The sequence below is a fragment of the Rhipicephalus sanguineus genome, chromosome 1, assembly GCF_013339695.2.
Source record: "Rhipicephalus sanguineus isolate Rsan-2018 chromosome 1, BIME_Rsan_1.4, whole genome shotgun sequence".
Lineage (NCBI taxonomy): Eukaryota > Metazoa > Arthropoda > Arachnida > Ixodida > Ixodidae > Rhipicephalus > Rhipicephalus sanguineus.
The window spans coordinates 278,924,599-278,952,385 of record NC_051176.1 but is presented as its reverse complement, the minus strand read 5'-3'; the positions used below and the strand labels follow the sequence as shown (position 1 = coordinate 278,952,385).

Sequence of the window (27,787 nt, the reverse complement as noted above, 5' to 3'; positions counted from 1 at the left end):
GGCTTTCAACTGGTGTTTATGGAAACTGAACGCATTGTTATTAAAAGACGAACCATTTTTAGAAGTAGTGCACGAGACCATTAATGAAGTGCTTATGGAAAAAACGGAAACTGTAGCAGAGAAATGGGAGTGTTTAAAGCAGAAGGTGAAAATGAAAGCACTAGACAGATCGAGCATGCTAAAATTCGAAGCGCAAATGAAAGAAAGAAGTCTGAAGAAAACAGTGCAGCAGCTGATAGCCCTAGAAAGTCGGGAGCCTGGGACTTGTAAAGACGAGTTGCGCAGTGTCAAGGAAAAATTAGAACAGTATGACAGAGAGCGTTATCAAGGAGCCTGGGTTCGCGCTCGAGCAAATGATCTTGTCGCGGGGGAGACGCCCACTAAAAGGGCGCTTGGTCTCGAAAAAGCGCAAGGACGCCGAAACCACATCGATAAGGTCTATTGCAACGGGACTCTCGCGAGCGACAATAAAACCATCGAACGGGCTTTTTTTGGGTATTATCAGTCACTATTTGCAGTTCGAAAGGCGAATGTACATGGTTTTAAAGAAGAGTTTCTTAAGCGCATGCCGCGGCTTAGTGACGACACAGAAAGGCTTTTAGAAGGCAAAATAACGGAAGGCGAAGTGGAACGCGCGATTGGTCATTTGAACCCCGGAAAGTCACCGGGACCCGATGGCCTAACCGCTGCGTGGTATAAGACATTTAGAACAGAACTGTCCCCGGGGTTAGCTGAGCGCTGAGCTGTTCAATGAGGCGTACGAACGGAAAACTCTGCCGCCCTCCTTTAGTAAAGCGTATACGATATTAATTCCTAAAACGGACGAAGGGGAAAAACTTAAACTGGTGACATCGTATAGGCCCATATCGCTGACCAATGTTGACTACAAGATTTTTATGAAGGTTCTGGCAGCGCGACTTCAAGGGGTCATTAAAGAAATTGTTGGAGAGCACCATACTTGTGGAATCAAAGGCAGAACTATTAGCTCAAACATTCACAAGATGCGGTGTTTGCTAGAGTGTTGTGACGAGGAGTTACTTGGCGTTGCTGTGCTCCAGATAGACCTGGAGAAAGCTTTCGATTGTGTTGCGCATGATATTTTGTTTGTCATCTTAGATCATAATAATGTTGGTACCATCATCAAGGAGGGAGTGGCCTTGGCGTACCAGAACTGCACAACACGCTTAATTGTTAAGTCTTTGGGGGCCCACATTCACGTAATGCGTTCTGTGCGTCAAGGTTGCCCCCTCAGTCCACTTTTGTTTTGTATTTACATCGAAGCGATGTGCTTAGCGATAACTGAAAACGAAAAAATACGCGGCTTCAGCTTGGCGGCAGTGGAAGTTAAGCCGCTGGCATATGCAGATGACATTGCGGTGTGTTGTACGAACAAAGAAAGTGTAGAGGAAACGATAAGTGTTGTGAAACATTTTTGTAGCGTCACAGGGAGTCGCGTAAACTGGGGGAAATCCCTTGGGCTTTGGCACGGAAGGTGGCCTTCAAAGCCGGACCATTTTGCGAATGTGCACTGGACGGAAACACCGACAAAGTACCTCGGTGTTCCCCTTGAATGTTATAACGGCAGCGAGGAGTATTGGTCGCGTCAAAGAGATTTGGCCATTTAGCCAAGAACTGTCACAGTCCACGTCGCTGCAAGGTATGCTCAGTGAACCACGACCACTCGGAGTGCAAGTCCGTGCTGCAGCCAAAGTGCGGCAACTGTGGAGGAAACCATACAGCTACTCCGGGTGCCCTCAGAACAGAGTTGCATCAAGATTACGCAGGCACGAGTGGACATATGGAAGGCCGCCTCCACATAATGTGCCCCCACCTAACCCTGACACTAAGATATGCGGCTTCAAATGCCTACGAAGAGCAGGACCAAGCGAATAAAATGAGTTATTCTACAGTTCTAAAGTAACCGAGCAGACAACCTCCGGTCAGCGAGCGACACGATCTGCTCTCAGATAATGGTGCTCACCTCTCCCAGACACCACGGCAGACACCTCATCAAACATCATTTCAGCGATTACCTCAGCGTTCGCTCCTGCCACAGAAACCATCTCAGCGGTCATCTGATGCTCCTCCTCGACGGCCTGCTCCGACCCCGGACGGAGCTTCAGCGCCAGTTAATGATCACTCGTCTGTACCTCTGGCTCAGGTGATCCTACCGATGCTATTCACAGCTCTTCGTGCAATTCTCAGCGCCCTTCCAAAAGCAAACAACCTACCGGAGGTAAAAGCATTACTGCAATGGAGCCGCTAGTGCTCCCACAACCTCAGTCAGCTTCACGGCAGGCTTACTATGAATAGTCGTTATGACAATGTCTTCATATATCAGTGGAATGCTAACAGCCTTCGTAATAAGACAGCTGATTTTCGTAAATTACTCGCTCAACATAACTTTCCTGTATTATGCATACAGGAGGCAGGTGTGCGTGATGACTTTTCGACTTTCTAACTACGTGATATATAAATCATCGCGCAGAGCTGGAAACAGCAGAGCGATGCTATGCGTTAGAAAAGATCTGCCGTCCTATTTAATACAGTCAAGTGACTCAGACATACCGGAGTTTGTGGCATGTAAAATATCTTTTAGAAATAGAAGTGTCACTGTGATAAGCCTTTATCTACAAGCTTCTAGCAAAATATCTTTAGACAGCCTGGTGAATGTGTTTGATATCGCAGACACATGTGTGTTGGTGTGTGGGGACTTCAACGCTCATAACGTAATCTGGGGCAGTGAACATACTGATTCTCGGGGACATGTTATTGAGTGCGCTGCCGAGAAATGCAAGCTGACAGTGCTAAATGATAGCTCTCCAACTTTTCTAAGAGGGTATCGTTACTCCAGCTGTATCGATGTCACGCTATGCTCACATGACCTTCTTGAGGGTTCTGAATGGTCAACTGATATAGAAACGCATGGCAGTGATCACTTCCCGATTCTGATAAAACATCGGCTTATGCGGAGTACAAGGACTCAGCGCTACTCAAAATATACTAACTGGCAGCATTTTCGTCATCGCATAACGAGTGCATTAGGCGAAAAGCCAAACTTAGCAACTTTTACAACTATACTGTGCGACTCTTATAAGATTAGCACCAAGCAGGTCATTGTCCCAAATGAACATGCTGCAGTTGACGGAGAATATGAACGCTTAAGAGCAATCAGAAGACGAGCAGAACGGGCTTACCGTCGCAGCGGGAAACTCGAGGACTACAAGACGGCACAAAAAACTCACTCAACATCACACCGTCGCTTACAGAAATTAGGTAAGAGACGATGGCGAGAATACTGCTCGTCGTTGAGTCCTTTCACTCCTGTTCCTAAAATATGGGCCGTTGTCCGATCATTCAGCGGTCCCGTTACCCAGAGCAATCCTTTCCGAGCTCTTTCCATAGCCCTTAACACTCAGCAGGCGGATGTTGCTGACGAATTCTGTCGGCTAATAACCAAACCGGGAATCACAATTACATGCCCACAATTTACAAGTTCCGAAGCACTTGCCAATCAAAAGGTGCGTGCGTGTTTTATGTCGCAACACCCTCAACTTGATTGTGAGTTTAGCTTAGACGAACTGAAGAGTGCTCTTGAGTTATGTCGTACAAAGACAGCTGCGGGACCAGATGGCGTTACATATATGATGCTGAAGAACCTTGGACCAGCAGGTAGAATGGCACTGCTAGAGTTATTTAACGATATGTGGATATCAGAGACTCTTCCTGATTCATGGAAATTAGGTCGTATAATTCCAGTCCTAAAACCAGGAAAGACCCCTCTATGCCTTGAATCCTTCCGCCCGGTCTGTCTCACAAGCTGTCTCTGTAAGTTGATGGAGATAATGGTAAACAGTCGACTTCAATGGTGGTGTGAACATACAAAAGTGTTGTCAGACTACATGACAGGTTTTCGGCAAAGGCGATGCACAATGGATGCGGTATTAGATATCGTCACATGCGCTGAGCACGAACGCATCTGCGGAAACGTCACAATTGCGGTATTTCTCGACATTCAAAGGGCATTCGACTCTGTTAGTCACATTCACGTGCTGGCTGGGATGTTAGAACTTGGATTATGTGGTCGATCGCTGCGATGGATTTCAATTTTTTTAAGTGAAAGGAAAATATACATGGTAACAGTTGAGAGACAAAGTAATTACCATTCCGTCACACAGGGCGTTCCACAAGGAAGTGTTCTAAGCCCACTCCTCTTCAACTGTGTAATGGCAGCGTTACCGGGAAAATTACCAACTGGATTGCGGTATTCACTCTACGCAGATGACATCTGCATATGGGCCTCAGGATCAGATATACGCGAAGTTCAAACAGTGCTGCAACAGGGTCTTAACATTATCGACAATTTTTTGAAGGAAAGAGGCATGAGTCTCTCGTACGCGAAGACAGCGGTATTACCTTTCACTAGACGACAGATGAATAATTTCAATCTTACACTGGAAGGACAAACATTAACGTTGGTGAAAGAACATAAATTTCTTGGCGTTATCCTTGACAGACAGCTGTCGTGGGCGTCGCACATTCGCGCATTAGAAAAACAAGTCAACATAGTTGTCAACGTAATCCGTCGACTCGCTGGCACAACATGGGGGGGGGGGATCAGTCTCTTCACTACTGCAAGTGCATAACGCACTAATAAAGCAAAAGATTGCTTATTCGGCGCCTATTCTCCAGGGGTTATCGCAAACTACCGAGGAACGCCTTCAGAGGTTACTGGCAAGGGGGCTAAGGGTGTGCCTAGGAGTCCCACAGGCAACTTCGAGTCCTCTCGTAATAGCTGGAGCTCGTCATCCGCCGTTTACTGTCATACGAACAGTCGAAACTTGTCGACATGTTTACCGCATTTTAACTCAGCACGAGACGCATCCATTGAACCTCGCACTTATAGAAAGAAATAAATGTAAGCTTCACAATATTGTTCAAGAACATAAAGCACTATTACCGAGATATGAGATAAGCAGAGTAGATAATAATTTCCCTCCTTGGATGCTGCCAAGACCAAAAATACAGTTGTCGGTTGAGGGAATAATATCTAAAAGGGACATGTTCATGATATTCGCGCAGCAGCTGGCACTATTCCAGATTTATAACCTATATCCACAGTATAGTCACGTGTATACAGACGGCTCTTGCCATGCAAATTCCTCCTCTTCGGCTTTTGTCATTCCACACTTGGCAGTGGAGCAGACATTTAAATTATGTAGAGTGACATCTTCTACCGTTGCGGACCTCTTTGCAATTCTATCAGCGTTGCGCTTTATAACATCAGTAAGAAAGGAGCAAAAATGGGTCATTTTTAGCGATTCACAGGCCGCTCTAGCGTCTCTACAAAGTACTAGAAAAGATTCTCTAAACTCTTCCCTATTATATGAGACCCTAAAAGAACACGCAAAAGCAAAAGCAATGAATCACGTGATCGCATTCCAATGGATACCAGGTCACTGCAACGTTCCAGGAAACACTGCAGCGGACGCCGCGGCAAATCGGGCACACAATAACGAAGAGACAATTAGCCTTCCAATTTCTCACAATGAAATCCGCCTACTCCTTAGACAGACAACCCTTAGCCTCACCAAAGACAAATGGTTCGATGAAAAGTCTAAAAGTTCGGACTTATATTTAATAGACCCTGACATAAAACTATGCATTCCATCAGACTTGAGAGAAAATAGGAGATTTGAAGCATTAGTCCACCGCCTACGGCTTGGCACAGCATTTACGCGACACTTCCTACACAGGATAAAACGTGCGTCTAGTACAGAATGTTCCTGCGGCCACCCTGACGAAGATGTACATCATCTGCTTATCGAGTGCAAAAAATATGAATCACAACGAAAAGTATTACGAGCAAGTCTGTTACTTTTAGATAGAAGGCCTTTCACATTAACTAAAATACTAGGTCCATGGCCAACGGCAAGTCTTCAGAAAAGAGCGCTTGTCGCCTTCAAGAAGTTTCTTGAAGAATCGAATATTTTATGGAAATATTGACCTACTGCACACGATGTCGACTTCCCATTCATACTGAAGGAATTGTGTTATGTTTGTGATAGTGTGTTTGGTTTTATGTGTCATCATTTGTGTCAGTGTGTTTTCCTGTGTATGTCAAGCAATATAGAATATTTGAGTTTGAACGTATACAGGTGAACTGACTTTTCCCATTTGAACTTGTCATACAACACTTGTGTACATATGAACCTATTAGACGTATATGAACTGCCATGTGATGTTCGGCTGTGCGTATTTTCCTATGTGTTCTACTGTATTGCATTTTGTGCCCTTATTAATTTTGTTACTACATATTTTGTCTTCTAAGCGAGAAGGAGTAGCCGGTGCCACTATAATGGCACCAACCTCTCCTATTTCACCATTTCAATAAAAAATAAAAAAAGAGACGAAGGAAAAAGCAGACAGGTGGAAAGGCATGAACCTGTCTGTTTTTGCTAGGGCTACTGTGTGCAACATGTTTTTCATCACTAAACTGTGGTATGTGATGCAGGTGCTACATTGTTCAAGGACCAACGTGCAAAGGCTGCACAGAGTGTTCGCAGTTTTTATATGGGGCTCGGAATGGGAAAGGTGCAGACGGACAAATTTGTTCAGGCGCGTGAAGGACGGGGGTCTCGGTTTGGCGCACCTATTTGTGAGACAATTAGTAAATAGATTTTTGTTTTTCCGTGACGTCAGGGATCCGTTCTTGCGTACGGTATGCCAGCTCAGGTTAGGCAGTGCCTTACCAGATCTTGTTGTTACTACGGATAGCCGGCCCGTGACGTTGCGTGGCTATCTCAAGGAAGTGGTAGACAGTGTACGTTTTTTATCTGTTCGCTTTTCGTTGGATTATCTAGCAAGTGTTAGAAGAAAAGAATTGTACAAAGATGTATGTGCGATGGTTTTGCCCGTACCATTGTACAGGGCCATACACAGTGGAAGACCGGGACAGAATCTACTGAAGCGGGTGAGAAACATGCAGGTACCTACAGGGGTGAAAACTATTTTCTTCAAGTTACACACAGGAACACTATCAGTAAAGACTTTCACAGAGGAACGGGGCTTTTTTACACCATGGGGGTCACACTGTTTGATATGTAAGAAACCAGGAACAATAGACCATGTTTTTTTGCATTGTTGGGAAGGAGTACATTTTTGGGACATTTTACAGAGGACAATAAAGAAGGATTTTCCACTAGACCCACACGGGATAAGGTATCTCGCAGTAACAAACGATGATGGGGTCTCATTTGATGTAGTGATGTTGACCGGTCTCCACTGTATATGGCGTGCGCGAATGGCCGGATACCACTTCGACCCGGATGCAAAGCCAGCAGTAATTTATTTCAGGCAAAGCATGTCTGCATTCATTGAGTGTAGTAAAATACAGGAGATTGAGCCAGAATGGTTGTCAAGGTTTGAACCTCTGGCAACCCTTAAGTATTTTTAAGAGGACAACATCAGTCCAAATGGGACTGATGGCAATGCTTGTTCTTTTTGTATTATATTATATGTCTGTGCAATGATTGCCCTGTACAATGTCCATGCCAGGCAATAAAGAAAAAAAAAAGCCCGGCTAGCTCAGTCGGTAGAGCATGAGACTCTTAATCTCAGGGTCGTGGGTTCGAGCCCCACGTTGGGCGCTGTTTTCCTTTTCCGTTCAAAGCGTTTCCATGTTACGTCACGCAACACCCTCTCCTTCTTCCCTCTTAAATTGAGCCACCTTAATCTCGAACGACGCACGTGATTATGTGCACCGACGCTGCTGCTGTCTGCCCGGCTAGCTCACTCGGTAGAGCATGAGACTCTTAATCTCAGGGTCGTAGGTTCGAGCCCCACGTTGGGCGCTGTTTCCTTTTTCCGTTCAAAGCGTTTCCATGTTACGTCGCGCAACACCCTCTCCTTCTTCCCTCTTAAATTGAGCCACCTTAATCTCGAACGACGCACGTGATGATGTGCACCGACGCTGCTGCTGTCTGCCCGGCTAGCTCAGTCGGCATGAGACTCTTAATCTCAGGGTCGTGGGTTCGAGCCCCACGTTGGGCGCTGTTTTCTTTTTCCGTTCAAAGCGTTTCCATGTTACGTCGCGCAACACCCTCTCCTTCTTCCCTCTTAAATTGAGCCACCTTAATCTCGAACGACGCACGTGATGATGTGCACTGACGCTGCTGCTGTCTGCCCGGCTAGTTCAGTCGGTAGAGCATGAGACTCTTAATCTCAGGGTCGTGGGTTCGAGCCCCACGTTGGGCGCTGTTTTCTTTTTCCGTCTAAAGCGTTTCCATGTTACGTCGCGCAACACCCTCTCCTTCTTCCCTCTTAAATTGAGCCACCTTAATCTCGAACGACGCACGTGATGATGTGCACTGACGCTGCTGCTGTCTGCCCGGCTAGCTCAGTCGGTCGAGCATGAGACTCTTAATCTCAGGGTCGTGGGTTCGAGCCCCACGTTGGGCGCTGTTTTCTTTTTCCGTTCAAAGCGTTTCCATGTTACGTCGCGCAACACCCTCTCCTTCTTCCCTCTTAAATTGAGCCACCTTAATCTCGAACGACGCACGTGATGATGTGCACTGACGCTGCTGCTGTCTGCCCGGCTAGCTCAGTCGTGGCTACTAGAGAAGGGTTTCTTCGTCCCGTGGTCGATAGATTGCCTTATCTGCAGAAAACCCGAGACTATCAACCACATTTTTCTTGACTGTTGGGACGCTGTTTTTCTGTGGGACATTTTGCAGCGCACCTTGAAAAAGGACTTGCCAATCACGCCATACGGTATTAGATTTTTGGCTACGGATAATCAAGATGGTGTGCCTTATGACATGTTTATGTTGCTTGTGCTTCATAGCGTGTGGCGAACAAGAATAGCTGTGCGCCATGTAGATAAAGATGCCCGATCTGCGCATGAATATTTAACAGAAAGCATTGTATACATGAGAGATGTGTACAATTCTAGGGACGAACAACCCGAACGGGTGTCGTTATTAGATGAGTTGGCTGTAATGAAGCGCTTTTACATAAAACCAGTCGAGGCCAGGATGGTGTTTTTAGACTGGTTACGAAGTGCTTGTAAATTTCTGTTATGTGCAAAGGTGGCAATAAAGAAAAAAAAGCCCGGCTAGCTCAGTCGGTAGAGCATGAGGTTCTTAATCTCAGGGTCGTGGGTTCGAGCCCCACGTTGGGCGCTGTTTTCTTTTTCGATTAAAGGGTTTCCATGTTACGTCGCCCAACACCCTCTCCTTCTTCCCTCTTAAATTGAGCCACCTTAATCTCGAACGACGCACGTGATGATGTGCACCGACGCTGCTTCTGTCTGCCCGGCTAGCTCAGTCGGTAGAGCATGAGATTAAGGTAATATAATACTATATAATACATGTAATACTAGAAGGCGTCAGAATGGCGTACACGGACTGCACCATGCGTATTATAGTTAACGGGGAACTTACGGAGAGCGTGAACGTCCGCTCGTCAGTGAGGTAGGGATGTCCTTTGTCGCCTTTGCTTTTTGCACTTTATGCTCTGTTTGGCCATTGACCACACGGAAGCTATTACGGGCTTCAGGCTGGAGACAGCACACGTCAAAGTTTTGGCTTACGCAGATGATGTTGCCGTGTTCTGCTCAGACAGGGAGAGCATCAAACAAGCCACTAATATTGTATGCGACTTTTGTGACTGCACCGCTGCCCAAATAAACTGGGATAAGAGTTACGGGTTTTGGCATAGTGACTGGGATGTTACCCCAGAGCATTACTCTCGGTTACGCTGGTCGGCAATTCAAACACGTTACCTAGGCGTGCCACTTGAATCTTATCGTGATCCAGAAGCGCACTGGTCTGACCAGGCGCGAAGTGCAAAAGAAAACTCTACTGCGTGGCAAGGCAGGCAATTGTCTATTTTTTCACGAGCCACTGTCTGTAACATTTTTCTGATCTCCAAGATCTGGTATGTGATGAATGTGTTATGTGCATCGCGAGTTAGCATACAAAAACTTCACCGCGTTTTTGCTGTTTTTATTTGGGCGTCCACTTGGGAGCGGACTAGCAGAATGAATTTGTTCCGCCCTGTTAAGAAAGGTGGCCTTGGTCTTGTCCATTTGTTTTTGCGACAGGTTGTGTCGCGATTTATGTATTTACGGGATCAAAATCACCCGTTCCTCCGCACTATCATACAAACGAGGCTACGGCGACTACTCCCGGAACTTCGTCGCGCGAAACGATCAACGTTTCTGTAACCGGGTACCTGCGCGAGGTGGTTCTCTCGTTGAGGTTGCTGAACGCACGATTTTCGTTAGATTATTTATTTAATGTTAAGAAGAAAAAGCTATATAAGGACCTAGTGGAAAACATGCTACCAGAGCCCTTGTACCGTTTCCCGCATCGCGGAGGCGCTGGACAGGATGTGCTCAAACGAGTAAAGAAAATGCCTATACAACCATCAGTTAAAACCTTTCTTCTTTCAGTTGCACACAAACACACTCGCTGTTAAAACCTGGCTCCAAGATAAAGGCATCTTTATACCCTGGACCACCGACTGCATCTTATGTAAAATCCGGAAACGATTGAACATGTATTTCTAGACTGCTGGGACCCAATATTTCATAGGGATGTGCTTCAACGCACATTAAAGAAACAACTACCCCTTGACACTTATGGCATTCGTTTCTTACCGGTAGACGTATCCGGGGGCTTTCCGTACGATGTTATCATGGTCCTGGGACTTCACGCCTTGTGGAAAACGAGAACGCAATATCAGCATGTTGATAAAGATATACGCCCTGTTCGCGAACATTTCATTGAAAGTGTCGTGCGTCTGCGAGGTGTGTATCGCGCTCTCGCCGATCCGCCAGACTGGATCTCCGTACTCGATGTATTGGTATGCATGAAAAGATTTTAATCCCGCGGTAGCCAAAGTCTGGCTGCCAGGTTTTATGTCTTGTAATATATGATTTCGGCAATAAAGAAAAAAAAAAGCCCGCCTAGCTCAGTCGGTAGAGCATGAGACTCATAATCTCAGGGTCGTGGGTTCGATCCCCACGTTGGGCGCTGTTTTTTTTTTTTTTTCGATTAAAGCGTTTCCATGTTACGTCGCGCAACACCCTCTCCTTCTTCCCTCTTAAATTGAGCCACCTTAATCTCGAACGACGCACGTGATGATGTGCACCGACGCTGCTGCTGTCTGCCCGGCTAGCTCAGTCGGTAGAGCATGAGACTCTTAATCTCAGGGTCGTGGGTTCGAGCCCCACGTTGGGCGCTGTTTTCTTTTTCCGTTCAAAGCGTTTCCATGTTACGTCGCGCAACACCCTCTCCTTCTTCCCTCTTAAATTGAGCCACCTTAATCTCGAACGACGCACGTGATGATGTGCACCGACGCTGCTGCTGTCTGCCCGGCTAGCTCAGTCGGTAGAGCATGAGACTCTTAATCTCAGGGTCGTGGGTTCGAGCCCCACGTTGGGCGCTGTTTTCTTTTTCCGTTCAAAGCGTTTCCATGTTACGTCGCGCAACACCCTCTCCTTCTTCCCTCTTAAATTGAGCCACCTTAATCTCGAACGACGCACGTGATGATGTGCACCGACGCTGCTGCTGTCTGCCCGGCTAGCTCAGTCGGTAGAGCATGAGACTCTTAATCTCAGGGTCGTGGGTTCGAGCCCCACGTTGGGCGCTGTTTTCTTTTTCCGTTCAAAGCGTTTCCATGTTACGTCGCGCAACACCCTCTCCTTCTTCCCTCTTAAATTGAGCCACCTTAATCTCGAACGACGCACGTGATGATGTGCACCGACGCTGCTGCTGTCTGCCCGGCTAGCTCAGTCGGTAGAGCATGAGACTCTTAATCTCAGGGTCGTGGGTTCGAGCCCCACGTTGGGCGCTGTTTTCTTTTTCGATTAAAGGGTTTCCATGTTACGTCGCCCAACACCCTCTCCTTCTTCCCTCTTAAATTGAGCCACCTTAATCTCGAACGACGCACGTGATGATGTGCACCGACGCTGCTGCTGTCTGCCCGGCTAGCTCAGTGGGGATTCCACTTCCGGTTGCGAAAGCGTTCGGACGTGTGTATCATGAGCTCCGTTGGAGCGGCATCGGCGGCCCAGCTTAGCCGCGGTTCCAGGATTGAAATGCCACAGGATTATGCCGTCATTTTGCCCCCTCTGCCAAATGGGTATGTGGTTCAGAACACTGTTTTTCTGCACGCAGACGTAAAAGGAAGGCCTTATCACGCGGAAGATTTTCGTGAACCCCTTTTTCGACGTGTCCCGCCCACCGAGGTTCTTGCGCTTGGCGCATATCAGATGAATCACGTGTGGGCGGTGACCTGTAAAAGCGCTGAAGGTGTGAAGAAACGTTTAGCTGAACCGCAATTGACTGTGAAAGGCCTCAAATGCATGGTAATCGACCCAAGCCACCGCGACGTCCGTCTGAAACTGCATTGGTTGCTCTACCACGTGCGAGATGAAGACGTCCGAAATGCGCTGATCCCTTACGGGACGGTCGTTGACGTAGGAATGGATAAATGGCGAACTGATGGCTACACGCAACAGAATACCATGACAAGAACCGTGACGCTCCGGCTCAAGGCTAACATTACGCTGGACGATATACCCCACCAGTTACGAGTTGGAGGGGAGCTCGCACTTATCGTGGCCCTCGGAAGAGCGGCGAGGTGTTTGCGCTGCCAGCAGATTGGCCACATTAGAAAAGACTGTCGAGTTCCGCGGTGCGACACGTGCAAACGCTTTGGTCATGCCCAAGCGAACTGCACGAGGACGTATGCGGCAGCTACCTTGAACACCGGGGGCACGGATAAATCTGAGCTCACTATGGACGAGGCCGAAGCCGAAGAATCGGTGAAATCAAAGGCGGATTCTGCAGGGAAAACACCAAGTACGGCAGGCATGACGCAGTTGAAGAAAGAAGCGGCAAAGTCAACTGAAAGTGCAAGGGTGGTGCAACCTATTGCAGAATCACCGGTGAAAGCCAAGGTGACTTCTGCAGGGGACACGCCAAGTACAGGAGGCATGACGGAAGTGAAAGAAACGGCAAAATCAGCTGACAGTGCGAGTGTGCAATCTGCCGCAGAATCATCGACCAGCGCAAAGGAGGCACATGTATCAAAGGATGTGACCGCTGAAACGAGTGAGAGCAAAAGAACTACTCAGACTGTCCAGGAACCTTCCGACGGTTGTGCCATGGAGTGGCACGACGCTGAAGAACCCGGGACGGGAGGGAAAAGACCACGAGACGCAGTCCCATCAGAACCAAATGATGCAAGCAGTCAAGAACCGCCTGCGAAAGCGGCTGTCTTTCGGAGGCAGCGGCTGATGGTCAAGCCAAACGTCGTAGAAGGGGAAAAGAGGCCGGCCAAGCCGCCCCCCTGACGACGCACTAGGTGCGCGCCCCCTGCCCAGAAGGTGTGCCCGATGACTGAGTAGGCGTTATTCAGCGCAGACTGTTTGGTGAGCACTTACTTCTACCATAAAAATGGCAGTGAGACTTGAGCGAGCAGTACGTTTTGCCAGTATAAATGTACGCGGGTTAGCTTCTAGAAGGCGGCAGTACCAATTGAGTAGATTGTTTTCGGAGCATGAATTCGACGTGATTGCTGTGCAGGAAACCAAATTAGCGACTGAGGAGGATAATGATCGCATGGTGTTTACCTTTCGCTCAATGTATAACGTTTGTGTGTCCCACGCCAATGGATTATCAGGAGGATGTGCCCTTTTCATCAGAAAATCTATGGGTGCTGTTGAAAGAAGTGTAATAAGCAGTGATAACGGACGTTTTGTAGTGTGTGATTTTTCTTTCTTGAAATTTGAATGGCGCGTGATATGTGTGTATGCCCCGAACCGAGAGAGCGAAAGGAAAGTTTTCTTTCAAGAAATAAGAAATTTACTCGAATGTGACAAATATGTAATACTTGTTGGTGATTTTAACTGCGTGTGCGCGAAAGAAGACCGTGCCAAGCCGGTCCAATTATGTGATCAAAGTGCGGTGATTTTGAGCGAATCGATTGCAGAGAAGGGATTGGAAGATGTTGGCCTATGCATGTCTAATGGTAGAGTTCAGTTTACGCACTTTCAGGGTCTAAGCCACGCACGGTTAGATAGAGCGTACATCTCGCTGGACCTTGTTATGTGCTGTGATGATTATATTGTTACACCGGTGTCTTTCAGCGATCACTGTATGATTAGCTTTACACTTGGTGCTAGGGAGAGGATACATAAATTTAACTGGTACCTGTGGAAATTAAACAATAATGTCTTGAAGGGTGAAACTTTTGGCAGAGATGTAACCGAAGCCCTTACGAAGCTATATGATAATCAAAAAGACGACTGGGAAGCGAAGTGGGAAACGTTCAAACAAGATGTCAAAATGAAGGCGATAGAACAAACTACTAAGAATAATTTTGAGAAGAAGCAGGAGGAAAGGAGCCTACAAAGGCAACTACAAGCTCTCTTGGAGGAAGAAAGTATGAAACCTGGCTTGTTTACCGAAGAAATTAGAAATACTAAAAACAAACTGGAAGTTTTAGACAGACAGAAGTATAAAGGTGCTATAATAAGAACTAGAAGTGAAAAGCTTTGGATGGGCGAGACACCCACAAAAAGAGCTCTGGGGGACGAAAAGAAATATGCACAAAGAAAAGAAGTAAAGGAAATAATGCACAAGGATCGGCTGACAAATGAAAAAGCTCAGATAATGGAAGCGTTCGTGGAACATTATCGCGATCTGCTCGGCAAGCGTGTACCGATGGCCAGAGGCTTTACTGATGTCTTTCTCCCTATCATGCCCAAGCTTGACACAGATACACAAGAAAGATTAGGGGCTCCTATCAGCGTGCAGGAAATCAAAAAAGCTATCGACGACCTAAGCACGGGAAAGACGCCCGGCCCAGATGGAATCGGAGCTGAGTTTTATAAAACGTTTAAAGAAGTAGCAGATGCGCTGTACGAAGTTATGGTAGAAGCATATATGAAAAGAAGAAACTACCGTGCTCTTTCACGCAAGCGCATACTGTCTTAATTCCGAAAACAGATGATAGCACCAAACTACAATCTGTAGCATCATATCGACCTATAAGCCTTTTGAACACTGATTACAAAATATTCATGAAGGTTTTAACCAGGAGATTGCAGAATGTCTTCGAAAAGATTGTTGGAACACACCAGACATGTGGCATTAGAGGTCGCAGCATTACAACAAACATACATATAGTAAGAAGCGTTCTAGAGATTTGTGATGCCTTCGAAGAACGAATAGCAATGATGCAACTAGATTTACAAAAAGCCTTCGATCGTGTCTCGCATGAAGTATTGTTCAGTGTGTTGAAGCATGTGGAAGTTGGTGAAATAATCTTGGATGGTCTTAAGATGGCATACTCGCAGTGTGTAACTCGTCTGATAGTCAATAGGCAGCTCAGTGAGGAAATTGAAATACTCAGTTCTATCAGACAAGGATGTCCGGCCATCAGCATTGTTATTTGCCATCTACCTAGAACCCTTTTGTTTATCAATAATTAATAATACAAGTGTCCACGGCTTTCGGTTACAGAATGCGGAGATAAAGCTACTTGCTTACGCCGATGATGTGGCGGTACTTTGCCAAGATTAGACAGAGTATATGTGAGGTTGTTCACATGGCAAATAAATTTTGCGACATGACGGGCAGCATAATTAATTGGGACAAAACAACTGCCTTTAGGTACGGTAATTGGGATATGAGACCTGAGGTATACCTCAACGTAAAATGGGAAAGTAAACCCTTAAAGTATCTTGGTGTACCTTTGGAAAGCCATCGTGACAACACTGATTACTGGAAGGGCTGAAGCAGAAACACTCAAGCAAAAGGCAAACGCTTGGGGTGGTCGGGATTTGTCTATTTTCGCGCGTGCGTCCGTATGCAACATGTTCCTTATATCCAAAATATGGTACGTCATGCAAGTCATCTGTATGTCGCGCATTAATGTGCAGAAATTTCATAGGATTTTTGCAGTGTTTGTGTGGAAATCGTCATGGGAACGTACAAGTCGTTCAAATTTATTCCAGTCCGTTCACAACGGAGGAGTTGGTTTATGTCATTTATTTATAAGACAAGTTGTCTCTCGTTTTATGTTCCTGCGAGATCAAAAAAATGAATTTCTGCAAACTGTGATACAAGTAAGACTGTCTTCGCGCATTCCAGATTTTGTTGTGTCATCAAACAATGATATGTGCCGATATGTGACCGGATTTTTGAGAGAAGTTATACAATCTTTTGAATTTTTGAAAGTCCGTTTTTCTATCGAATATCTTTCCACTGTTAAACGAAAGAAGCTGTACAAAGATCTCCGTGATGTCCTGTTACCAACACCCTTGTACAGATCTGTGTTCAATGGAGGTCCCGGACAGGACGTTTTAAAAAGGGTCAAAAGGATGAACGTGAAAGCAGGGGCAAAAACATTCTTTTTTAAACTGCATTCCGGTACGCTCCCCGTAAAGCAATGGTTAGCGGATAAGGGAATCGATGTGCCATGGACAACCAATTGTTTGCTTTGTAAAACACCTGAGACAATAGAGCATGTATTTATTCATTGCTGGGACGCAGTCTTTCATTGGGACATCCTTCAAAGAACATTGAAAAAAGAGCTGCCCATTACGAGCTATGGCATTCGTTTTCTGTGTGTGGACAATGAAGACGACGTCCCATATGACATGTTTATGTTAATTAGTCTTCACAGCATCTGGCAGACTGTCCGACATATGGACTGTCCATATGTTGGCTGTCCGACATATGGACCAGAACACGCGTCCTGTCCGAGAAAACTTCATTGCAAATACAAGGCATATTGCTGAAGTGTATAGAGCCCAAGAAGAACCTCCCCGCTGGTTGCCAATGTTGGACGAACTGTGTCACTTGAAAAAAAATTTTAATGTGAACACTACGGACCAAAGCTTGGTCCAAGTGTGTTTTTACCATTCCTGTTTCTGTGTGACCGCCTGTAAAGAAAAACAGGCAATAAAGAAAAAAAAAAAAGCCCGGCTAGCTCAGTCGGTAGAGCATGAGACTCTTAATCTCAGGGTCGTGGGTTCGAGCCCCACGTTGGGAGCTGTTTTCTTTTTCGATTAAAGGGTTTCCATGTTACGTCGCGCAACACCCTCTCCTTCTTCCCTCTTAAATTGAGCCACCTTAATCTCGAACGACGCACGTGATGATGTGCACCGACGCTGCTGCTGTCTGCCCGGCTAGCTCAGTCGGTAGAGCATGAGACTCTTAATCTCAGGGTCGTGGGTTCGAGCCCCACGTTGGGCGCTGTTTTCTTTTTCGATTAAAGGGTTTCCATGTTACGTCGCCCAACACCCTCTCCTTCTTCCCTCTTAAATTGAGCCACCTTAATCTCGAACGACGCACGTGATGATGTGCACCGACGCTGCTGCTGTCTGCCCGGCTAGCTCAGTCGGTAGAGCATGAGACTCTTAATCTCAGGGTCGTGGGTTCGAGCCCCACGTTGGGCGCTGTGTTTTTTTTCCGTTCAAAGTGTTTCCATGTTACCTCGCTCAACGTAATGTCCTTCTGCTTTCTTACCCGCCACCCTTCTACCGTCTCTAAGTTTGCCATTCGATGTATCTCCTGCATACCCCGGTATTATGTTGATTACAAACGAACGAGAGAGAATAAGGATGAAAGAAAGGCAGGGAGGTTAACCAGGGCTGAGCCAGGTAGGCTACCCTGCACTGGGGAAGAAGTTATTACCCTAACGAACGGCCGAATGAATGAACCAATCAATGAACCTGATTCTGGATACAATTTTTCTTCGCTGGATTGTTTGTAATGTAGCTTAAGAGTATACGTTGTTGGGCTAGTTGGTTCATAATCTTCAAAATTGGCTAGCGCGAAAATCGACACGGACTGCTGTGTCCGAAACCCTCCTTCAGAAACTGAAGGGGAAGGAAGCCTGGCTCTGCTCGTGCAGAAAAAAGGCCGGAAGTGGTGCCGTATGTGCACAAAGTGGCACACAATTTAAAAAATGTGGCAAATAGGTACAACGTACCTATAGTTTTTTCAGCGCCGCATAAACTGGCTGGGCTATGCCCACGCATTTCGGGACCACTTAAAAAACCGACGTGCGGAAAAAAGCACGTCCGGCCCTACGTCACATGCGCCGTAGGCGTCGTGTACGAAATCCCACTCACTTGTGGCAAGGTTTATATCGGACAAACTGGTCGTTGCGTCAACGATCGAGCACGGAAACACGAGCGCTCTGTTAAGAATAATTTGACTTTTCATCTGCCTACGCATTGTAGGACCTGTGCCTGTGAGCCAGTGCTCTCTAGCATTCGAATTCTGGGCAGAAGTGGGAATGCGCTGGCGAGAGAACTAATGGAGGCTTATCACATTAAAAAGAAAGACCGTGAATGTATCAGTGACACTTCTGTTGTTCTGCGCAGTAAGGAAAGACTGTTCTTAGACACTTGGTTATAATGCGAATATGTTTTGGTATCCCGGTCCTGATTACCATGTCGATCGTCATGTGCATTGCGCCTGCGCGCGCCACTCGGCTGTGTATATATGTAGGAAGACGTTTCTGAATAAAGCTTAGTTGCGAGTAGCGCCTGTCCTGTACATCAGTGTTCCTTCTTAGTCCGTGTCGATTTTCGCGCTAGCCAATTTTGAAGATGTTTGTAATGTTGTGTTCTACATTACAATCATTTTTGAAATTTAATTTTTAAATCATATTCGAAGTTTATTTTTGACATCACTACATTCAGTGCTGTGTTTCTCATCTAAGAATTGACTATGCTAACAAAGACAGCTAAAGTTTAATTGACAGCTAAGTTACAAAGAAGGAAAGGCAGCCATGTGTTCGCATCTGTAGAACATTTACTGCGTCGAGATTGAGTCATATGTTGCGACAATGCGACACGACGCATTGCGCTTTCGCCACCGTCATAAGAAGAATGCGTCTTGTATATTACTATCTGCGTAAGGGCGTCAGTTCCTATATAAATAAGTTAAATAAATCAAATGACGTGCGTGAAAAATAAATGCGACGGAGCCCAAACTTTCGTGATAGCGATAGAAAAAGGACAATCGAATAACTAATTCGTTTCACCTAAAGTACGAAACCTTTGCTACGACCGCAAAATGTAACGTGGTAACGGCCGCTTGCAGTTATATCGCTTTTTTTTTTTCAAGTCTTTCGCATCGTGCCCCACCAGGAGCTGTTGAAACGGTCCGCAGCACCAGCGTTCGATGTCTTTCGATCTTTTTAAAGTTATTTCGCCGCAGGAGCCTGTTGTCATTTTTTTTTTTTCTGTTCACCCGAAAGAGAAATATTTCCACGTCGCTTGATGAAAACGCAGCCGGTTAGATTTTTCTATTGTTGTTGACGGGCTGAGTTATAACAATCTTTAAACTTGACGAAGCACTGCCGCCACTTTCGTTGTAAGACATACGAAGACCAGGTATTTGTGGCGTGAGTTGCCTGGACGCAACAGACCGAGGCCTGAGAAACAGCGGAGGGAAGAGAGAGAGAGAGAAATAAAGCAGACGAAGAAAACGAAAGACAGAGAGGATAACTAGAACAAAAAAAAATCCCGTTTCCTACCCTACGCAGTAGCGGGCCATGGGAGGAGAACGTGGAACCATGAGGAACGGGATCTTTTTGTTTCCTCGCGTCTGATGTTTATTCGTTGAACGCCGTACCTCAGCTATAAGTCAGGGGAGAGCCCACAACAGCCGTTGTTATAAAAAGTAGCTCAGTGTCGCTTGTGTGATTCGTAAGTTGGGCCGTATTTCACATTACTCACGAAAAACTGAAAGTATAGAAAACGAGTGAGACGCGCGAGGTATACCGGGGCCCCATTTCTGCATTGACGTGTGTCACGCAATAATCCCGTTCAACTGGGTAGCTTCGATACGAGGTTTTTAGAAGAACTTGTGCCGTTTTAACGGCGAAGCTGTTTAAGCTGTTGGTAACTTGTGCTCCGTTGTAAAAGGCTATCATCAGCATGAACCGGCAGGCGCTTTTTTTCATTATCTTTATAGTGAAGATGTTTAAGCTATCGGTAACTTGTGCTCCGCCGTGCAAAACTGCTGAGGTGGATATGCGCCACAGGAATTGAGCAAGCCCCATTACCGTGCACAGCAGGTGCGAGTGTGAAACGAAAACGAACACATGAAAAAGAGAGAGGGAAACAGATAGAAAACTGAGAGAGAAAAGCGATAGAAAGAAAGAGGAAGAGAAAAATGGAGAGAAGTAAAGGGAATGAAGGCGTAAAAAGATAAAAAGACGGAAAACATAGACAGAGAGAGAAGAAGATAAAAAAAAAACACAGAGAGCAAGATAGAAAGAGAAAGAAAGAAGGAACCAGAGAGAAAGAAAGATAGAAAGAACAGATAAATATGGAGAGAAGGATATAGAAAGAAACAGAAACGAAAAAGAGATAGAAAAAAGACAGAGCAAGACAGGAAGAGAAAGAGAGGGAGAAGAGGAAGGCAGGGAGGTTAACCAGAAGGTAGTAGTAACCGGTATGCTACCCTGCGCTGGGGTTGGGGATTAGGGGGTTGAAAGAGAGAGAGAGATAAAAAATAAATAATAAGGGGGAAAAAATCAACTACACACACACGCGAGAGCGTTCCACTCAGAGTCGTTCTGACAGGCCAGTAGATCGCAGGAAGCCTAGTAGCGTTTGTAAGGCCTTCTGCTGCGACGTTAAGTCTGGACGATGGCGTAGTAGTCTTTCTTCTGATAGAGCCTGGTCGTCTAACTTGTTGAAAGCATTACAAAGAGACTGCCTCCGTGTGCTACACTCCGGACAGTCGCACAGAGCATGTCGAATTGTTTCTTCGTCACCGCAGGGTTCGCAGGCGGCGGTGTCGGCCATCACTATACGAAACGCATACGCATGGGTAAACGCGACGCCCAGCCATGATCTACCCAGAACGGTAGCGAAGTCTTGATGAAAGTCGAAGGCTTAACGTGGGGTCAAGGGAGTGTAATAGCGCATGCATGAAACGTGGCTCATTCCAATTTGACGTGGTGCATTGGCGAGCGAGCATGCATAGTATAGTATAGCAAGGGGTGGGACAGAGATAGGTGAGAGGGCAGAAGCCTAGCGAAGCCAGGACCAGCTAGGTGCCCAGCAGCTCCGCTGTGACCCAGCCTTGCGCGACTCAGCGCAAGCTGCGCTAATTTTTCTTTTCTCTGAACAACACCTGGACAGCAAGCGCGTCAAAAATTGCTACTAACGCTATAAAACAATCATAACCAGGCTGCTAAACGAGCGCGTTCACATTTAACTGAAAAACAGCGATTACTATAGCAGTGAGAATCGACAGGCTGACTCAAACCTTTCTGTCGTCTTCTGAAAAACTGTATTAGATTACGTTAAAAATCGAAAAGTATGAGATTTCGAAAGACTATGGGCGTCACTTTTTTGTGGCACACACAATCAGTTTCACTAGAATGGGATGAAACTTTTAGAAATCAAAAAGTACGAGATTTCCAAGGGCTGGTTTTATGCCGCGCCGTTTGATGATGATGATGATTGCCTTTATGAACGACTCACACCCACTCTGGGGGATTGGCCAAGAAACGAATAAGTTATAGATAAAAGTGGTCACATATCAGTTGAATGACTAATGAATTATAGGATAGTTAGAATACATTATTAATGCTAATTTAAGAATTCAAAATCAAAACCACCCTGATTCAATTAAGAACTTTTGTACAGCCGAACAGAACTCCCGGTTACAATGACTTAATGAGGAGGCTCCCAAGGATAGAATATTAAAACCAATGAAATTCAATCTAGTAGTTCGATTAAACGCCGCTTTGAGAATGTTTTTCCTCAGTACATTGAAGCGGTTACATGATAAAAAATAATGTTGAACTGTTTCGTCCTTGTTGCAAAACGAGCAAAGAGGGGAAGGAGCCAGACGCAGCTCTATGCATATAAAAGTTTAGTTTTGGAACGCGACATCGTAATTTAGTAAAAATAACTTCCTCTTTTCTTGTTGAACAGATATTCCTACGCCAAGAGAACAATAGGTGTCGATATTCATTTAGATGATTGATTAATGTTTTACCGGAGTCTTGAATTATGGCACGCCTTCTAAATATGTCATGAATTATGAGTGCTAATGTGGGAATCATTGACAGTATCGTACCACTGAGAGCGGCTTTGACCAGAGTGTCCGCCATTTCATTCATTTTTATCCCTTTGTGACCCGGTACCCAGATTAATCTGATTAAAGTTACGAGGGTGGGAACGAGAAAATGAAAAGTACGTGATAAATGAGAGTCCCTATTTCCAGCGAGTGCTGAGCACAAAGATAAAGAATCTGTAACTACGGCCACTCTTGAGGTTGATGGGCTGAGCTTTCGTAAAGCCATAATCACCTGCTAGAAATTCCACCGAAAATACTGATAACAAATCGGGAACTCTTAATGAGAATGACCACTTGAAGGTCTCGGAGAAAATACCAATACCAGATTTTTCTTCGGATTGTGAGGCATCTGTAGCTGTGATATTTGTTATATTTATCCCCTCTAAATGCCTTTGTAGCAGGCCGTTTAATATCTGGTAATGCAACTTTTTGGCATGATTTGGATATATATCGTCAAAAATGATTGCGAGATCCTGTCTTTCCTTGTCAATGGAAGGAACTTCACTCAGTTTAACATCTAATGGCCCAACGAGTGCTTGTACGTAGCCCACCTACGGTGTATGAAACCGAGGCCAGTAAGATTGAAAAAAATAACGCTGGCTGAGACATGAAAATAATTTTTAGTTTTATAGGATATTCATACATCTTTAGGAATGTTTGTACCGTTAGTATCCCAAATCTGCACAAAAGAGAGGGCAATCTTGCCTCTAAGTAGAGGACATTATTGGCTACGAATTTCGGTAATCCAAGGCATAGCCTTAAGGCCTCCCTTTCCAGGAGTACAAAAGGACGCAATTTATAAGCCGGTGCATCTGAATATAAAACACATCCGAATTCTAATACTGGGCGTGCGTACATTTTGTATATCATAATTAGTGTGTCCCTTCGCAGCCCCCGATCGACTGCTGCAAAGTCTTCGTAGGACTCCTAGCGCCCGTACTCCTTTCTTGGTTATGTATTCAGTGTGTGTATGCCAAAGGTGGCGATTATCATAAATTATTCCCAGATATTTTACCGAGTCCACTTGTGGTATGTTCTGCAGGTTGCAAGTTAGTCTGATATTAACTGGGTCATCCAAAGGGAAAACTGTCTCTGCGCTCTTTGAATCATTAAGACATAAATGGATAGCCTGCATAGGTCGGCAAACTCACTCATGAGTCGACTCACTCAGACTCATATCGAGACGTGAGTCTGAGTCTGAGTGAGTCCGGGTGAGTAAAGTTTTTGTGAGTCTGAGTCCGAGTGAGTCGGTTGGGAAAATTTTTGGTGAGTCTGAGTCCGAGTGAGTCCGGTTGAGGAAAATTTTGGTGAGTCTGAGTCCGAGTGAGCCCTAAGGGCAAAATATATTGCATGAGTGAGCCTGAGTGAGCTCCACATTTCTTGCCGACCTATGGTCCTGTCTACTCAACTTCAGCATTACTATCAGACTTATGTCGGCTCACATTTATACTCACGTGTAGTCCCGCATACGTCAACGCGCTACCGTTCATACGTCAGCTCATTATTTATTGATCAGAGGCGTGAGATAAGGAGGGAGAGGGGGAGAAGGTGCCTTGACCTCCCCCCGCAAACTTCTTCATGGGAAGTTATGAGATAAAAATATCTCGTGTGAGTCATCTCTTTCAATAAAACGGTCCTTATTGAACTACAAAGTCAGATAACTCGTATTTGAAGGTACGAGATCAAAAGGTGCTAAGTAGCGCACCGATTATGCGAGATATTGGCGTTAAAGAGCATTGACATTATGGTAGAAAAAGGCTAATTATAGGCTAGCGGACTCATGAGTCGACTCACTCAGACTCACTCAGACTCCGATCGAGCCGTGAGTCTGAGTCCGAGTGAGTTCGAGTGAATTATATTTTGGTGAGTCTGAGTCCGAGTGAGTCCGATTGAGAAAAATTATAGTGAGTCTGAGTCCGAGTCAGTCCGGATGAGGAAAAGTTTGGTGAGTCTGAGTCCGAGTGAGCTCTAAGGGTAAGATATGTTTCGTGAGTGAGTCTGAGTGAGCTCCACATTTTTTGCCGATCTATGATAGCCTGTAACCAATTTTCGTTTGTAACCGAGTATTCAGCGAATGTATATCAGTGTCTGACGCAAAAAATGCTATGTCATCTGCATATACGTATGTGTATACACCATCATGACTGGGAATATTGCTTAGCAATACATTAAAAAGACGAGGGGAGGTGACTGCTCCCTGAGGAGCCCCTCTTGACTGGCAATATAAACTTGAAGAATGACCTTTTAGTGAACAATAAAACTCCCTTGCAGTTAGAAACTCACTAAACTACCTCACTATATAATTAGGGATATCATGAAATTTTAATTGATCCGATAACATTTTATGTTCTACACTAACGTAAGCTTTTGAGATATCCAATGTTACCAGGGCTGCTTTTTGTCTGTGACGGCGCGCTAATTTGATTCGGCTCTCCAAGTCCACATGGGCATGCCAAATGGAACATCCAGGTCTAAAACCAATTTGGAAGGGGCTGAAAACTTCTTTATCCTCTACCAATTTCATAAGACGAACATAAAGAATTCCTTCTATTAATTTAGCCAGATTAGAAGTTAGCACAATTGGTCTAATATTGTCAATGGTGTATCCTGCGGAGTTGTTTTTAAGAACTGGAATTATCTTAGCAATTTTCCAATTAGAAGGAATCCATGAAAATTTGATAGAATGATTAACTACAGCTAATAAGATGTCAGGGGCTTCCTTGAAAAGGATTTTTAACATTTTGTGGTTATTCCGTCACCACCTGGAGCGGAATTGGGAAGTCCTTGCGTTACCGTGGCCATTCAGTCATTGATATCTCGTTAAAATCGTTTAGATCACTACGTCTTCTTCAAAGAATAGATCGGTGCCCAATACCTTCATTTCCATTGTCTTCCGTTTCAAATATGCCATCTTGGAGCGAAAGGAGGACATGATACTGCAGCGCAAAACAACAAACAAAACTCTAAGAGAGAGGCAGGAGTAGGGAAGTCGGCGTCTTGCTCTTTCCATCCCAGTTTTTCCCTACAATATCGTGTCCTTCAGTTAGTGTCAACTCCCCAAGAAAAAATAATGCACCAACTTGCCCAATCTGCAGTACTTGCCAAGAAAAAGCAATTGTGGAGCGAAAGCAGGGTAGCAAAGCAACTAGGTCACAAATGAAACAGATTGGATGCGGCCATCTTGGTTGTTTTGGTCACGACTGTAGACGCAGAGCTGGTTTAATTGATGTGGCTCAGTTTGATTCAAACAGGTGCAGGATTTGGATTATTTTTTATTCGAAACTGCTTTTTAAGTCCCCCTTACAGTTAAATTTGAATTACAGTAATAAATTTGAATTTCGAGCTGAAAGGCTTGAATTGTGCGTAAGATAATATTACAGCTAATTGTGATGCTGTGTGATTATGTGGCCGGCCCATGGCAACGAGCAATTAGGAAGAAAAATTCAGGAGCCCTCGCCCTGTCGGAAAAATGGGGGCAAGCGAAGCATGGCGCGAGGGTCACTGACTGACGTCCTACATTTTTTTTTCTTTCTTTCGCATTGCGCAATGCTCCCTCCTGACTGCTTCCTTCCTCCGTGCCGGGAATGGGACCTTCGCGCACGTGCTTAGCAGCGAAACGCTTCACTTGCTACAGGCAACAACGGTGGTCATGCGTTCATACCTAAGCAACAATGAAAAGTGGCAACGTCAAGTGACAGGTCACCTCGATAAAAGATCAGATTGTCGTATCAGAAACGGCTGGTCGCCGCCAAGCTCCCGATCGAGACAGAGCGACGATTATTGGAAGACGGCGCATACGAATACGCACGTGACCGGCACACCTTCGAGGGCCGCATTTCTTTGGGCTCGCGGTTTTGTTTTGGTTTTTTAGGTCACACCTGCAACGCGAATCATACTTGTGAGGCAATACAAGCTTCGCTTGAAAAGCTTTGTGAATTCAGAATGTATGTAATGCAGCCATATCACGATGCTACTTACTGCATGTATTGAAGGCAACAACGTAGGCACGCACGTGCCGCCGCGTCCATATCTACTAGTGACGCTAGTGACATGCGATCTCGCCCCACTCAGCTGAACGCTCCATCTCGTCAGCTATGAGACGCTGCGCTTATTACACTGCGCAAACAAGAGCACGGTGTAAGAATATACTCAGGTGATGACACTCTTCCCCCAACGCATGGGAAACCGCAATCCACGCGCGTCCAGATAATGTTCGGGTTCTTATCAGATGATTTGCGGTTTCATCGGCACCGTCTTGGAGGGCGCTACGAAAAGCGGGGCAGTCGTCTATGCGCATGCTGCTGATAACGTGCATTTTTTGTGCCATTTTGTTGGATAATGTGCATCCGCCAAGCGGCGTCGAGGGGCGAAATCGAGAGAGCAACAGGAGAGGGCACGGCGAGCGCGGCGCACTCCGCCTCAAGCCACTAGATGGCGCACCGTTCAACGGACCGACGACCGAACATTTTCTGGCCGCTTAGGCGCGCGCAGTGTCAACACCTGAATATTCTTACACCGTGAACAAGAGCCTGCGCTTCCTTCTTAGCTTCCGCCAACTACACCGATGCGGCCGAGGACGGTCGCGACGGTCGCGACGCAGCGCGTTCATTACCGATGCGCGTTGCGTGATCTGCGGTGAAAAAACTTGGGCGCGCTTCCGTATCATCTTGCACTGTCTCTTCTTGTCTTCTCGGCACATGCCTTCTGTTGACAGAAGCCCGGACAGCCATCCCGTGTTACTCAAGTGCATGCTCTTGTTGCACGCCGCGTTTCATGTCCATCGCTTCCCACGCCGGTCTTGAGTTACTCCGTCCCTGAGTCATTCGACGTCACACTGCTATTTCTCTGCCAACTCCTCTCTTCGCTTTTCTCTCTGACACCGCATAATGTGTTTTTCCATACTTTGGCACCCATTGTACATAACACAGGCCATCGGTTATCTGGTCAATGCATTTGTTGTTGTTGTTGTTGTTGTTGTTGTTGCTGCTGCTGCTGCTGCTGCTGCTGCTGCTGCTGCTGCTGCTGCTGCTGCTGCTGCTGCTGCTGCTGCTGCTGTTGTTGTCCTCTCCTCATGGCACTACCCTGTGGAGGGGATCGGCCGAGTAGTTGGTGAATTCTTCCTATATTTTCTGCATGGTGTAATTCCTTGGTAAGCTATTTGTTTTTAATTATTGAATTGTAGTAGTAGAAGTAGCCTCTACTGCATGGCTCATACCCACTCTGGGGGATTGGCCAAGAAGTCATCTTATGAAAATTTTTTTAAGTATTTTGAGTATTGAATGTCGATGCCAATAAAAAGAATAAATAAATAAATAATAGTAATAAAAAAAACGTACGCATCAACAAAAGAGTGCAATAATGGTTTTTCAAACATTCAGATCAGATACTTTAATCGTTGTCCCGAATAGCAATTAGAATAAAAATAAGAAGAAGAAGCACAATAATAATAAAAATAATATGAAAACCTTTTTTTTTTTCTATTATAATAATACTTATACAAGCGGGAATTTAAAGTCGTATTCGTTTTGTTTCGTGAAGGTATCTACACACGGCATCAAACACATATTACTGAATTGAACCTGCTGTTATCGTTGTCGTCGTCTGCCACGCTGCAGGGGATACAAAATGCACCCATATCTGGTTGGTTGGTT

At 45.6% G+C, this 27,787-nt stretch overlaps 1 protein-coding gene and 13 non-coding genes across 14 annotated transcripts; all 14 read left to right on the top strand.

Moving 5' to 3' along the window:
• Window positions 1–7,576: 7,576 nt before the first annotated feature.
• Trnak-cuu (transfer RNA lysine (anticodon CUU)) lies at window positions 7,577–7,649 on the top strand. Its single transcript has one exon. It is a non-coding gene; the product is annotated as a tRNA-Lys (tRNA).
• Window positions 7,650–7,780: 131 nt separating this feature from the next.
• On the top strand, window positions 7,781–7,853 carry Trnak-cuu (transfer RNA lysine (anticodon CUU)). The gene has a single exon. It is a non-coding gene; the product is annotated as a tRNA-Lys (tRNA).
• Window positions 7,854–8,183: 330 nt separating this feature from the next.
• Trnak-cuu (transfer RNA lysine (anticodon CUU)) lies at window positions 8,184–8,256 on the top strand. Its single transcript has one exon. It is a non-coding gene; the product is annotated as a tRNA-Lys (tRNA).
• Window positions 8,257–8,387: 131 nt separating this feature from the next.
• Trnak-cuu (transfer RNA lysine (anticodon CUU)) lies at window positions 8,388–8,460 on the top strand. The gene has a single exon. It is a non-coding gene; the product is annotated as a tRNA-Lys (tRNA).
• A 649-nt stretch (window positions 8,461–9,109) lies between these two features.
• On the top strand, window positions 9,110–9,182 carry Trnak-cuu (transfer RNA lysine (anticodon CUU)). Its single transcript has one exon. It is a non-coding gene; the product is annotated as a tRNA-Lys (tRNA).
• A 1,784-nt stretch (window positions 9,183–10,966) lies between these two features.
• Trnam-cau (transfer RNA methionine (anticodon CAU)) lies at window positions 10,967–11,039 on the top strand. The gene has a single exon. It is a non-coding gene; the product is annotated as a tRNA-Met (tRNA).
• A 135-nt stretch (window positions 11,040–11,174) lies between these two features.
• Window positions 11,175–11,247, top strand: Trnak-cuu (transfer RNA lysine (anticodon CUU)). Its single transcript has one exon. It is a non-coding gene; the product is annotated as a tRNA-Lys (tRNA).
• A 131-nt stretch (window positions 11,248–11,378) lies between these two features.
• Trnak-cuu (transfer RNA lysine (anticodon CUU)) lies at window positions 11,379–11,451 on the top strand. The gene has a single exon. It is a non-coding gene; the product is annotated as a tRNA-Lys (tRNA).
• Window positions 11,452–11,582: 131 nt separating this feature from the next.
• Window positions 11,583–11,655, top strand: Trnak-cuu (transfer RNA lysine (anticodon CUU)). The gene has a single exon. It is a non-coding gene; the product is annotated as a tRNA-Lys (tRNA).
• Window positions 11,656–11,786: 131 nt separating this feature from the next.
• Trnak-cuu (transfer RNA lysine (anticodon CUU)) lies at window positions 11,787–11,859 on the top strand. The gene has a single exon. It is a non-coding gene; the product is annotated as a tRNA-Lys (tRNA).
• A 153-nt stretch (window positions 11,860–12,012) lies between these two features.
• On the top strand, window positions 12,013–13,620 carry LOC119379078 (uncharacterized). The gene has a single exon (XM_037648244.2). It carries the CDS (start codon window positions 12,050–12,052, stop codon window positions 13,364–13,366), a length of 1,317 nt encoding a protein of 438 aa, XP_037504172.2. The 5' UTR covers window positions 12,013–12,049; the 3' UTR covers window positions 13,367–13,620.
• A 3,380-nt stretch (window positions 13,621–17,000) lies between these two features.
• Trnak-cuu (transfer RNA lysine (anticodon CUU)) lies at window positions 17,001–17,075 on the top strand. The gene has a single exon. It is a non-coding gene; the product is annotated as a tRNA-Lys (tRNA).
• Window positions 17,076–17,203: 128 nt separating this feature from the next.
• Window positions 17,204–17,276, top strand: Trnak-cuu (transfer RNA lysine (anticodon CUU)). The gene has a single exon. It is a non-coding gene; the product is annotated as a tRNA-Lys (tRNA).
• A 130-nt stretch (window positions 17,277–17,406) lies between these two features.
• On the top strand, window positions 17,407–17,479 carry Trnak-cuu (transfer RNA lysine (anticodon CUU)). The gene has a single exon. It is a non-coding gene; the product is annotated as a tRNA-Lys (tRNA).
• Window positions 17,480–27,787: the final 10,308 nt, after the last annotated feature.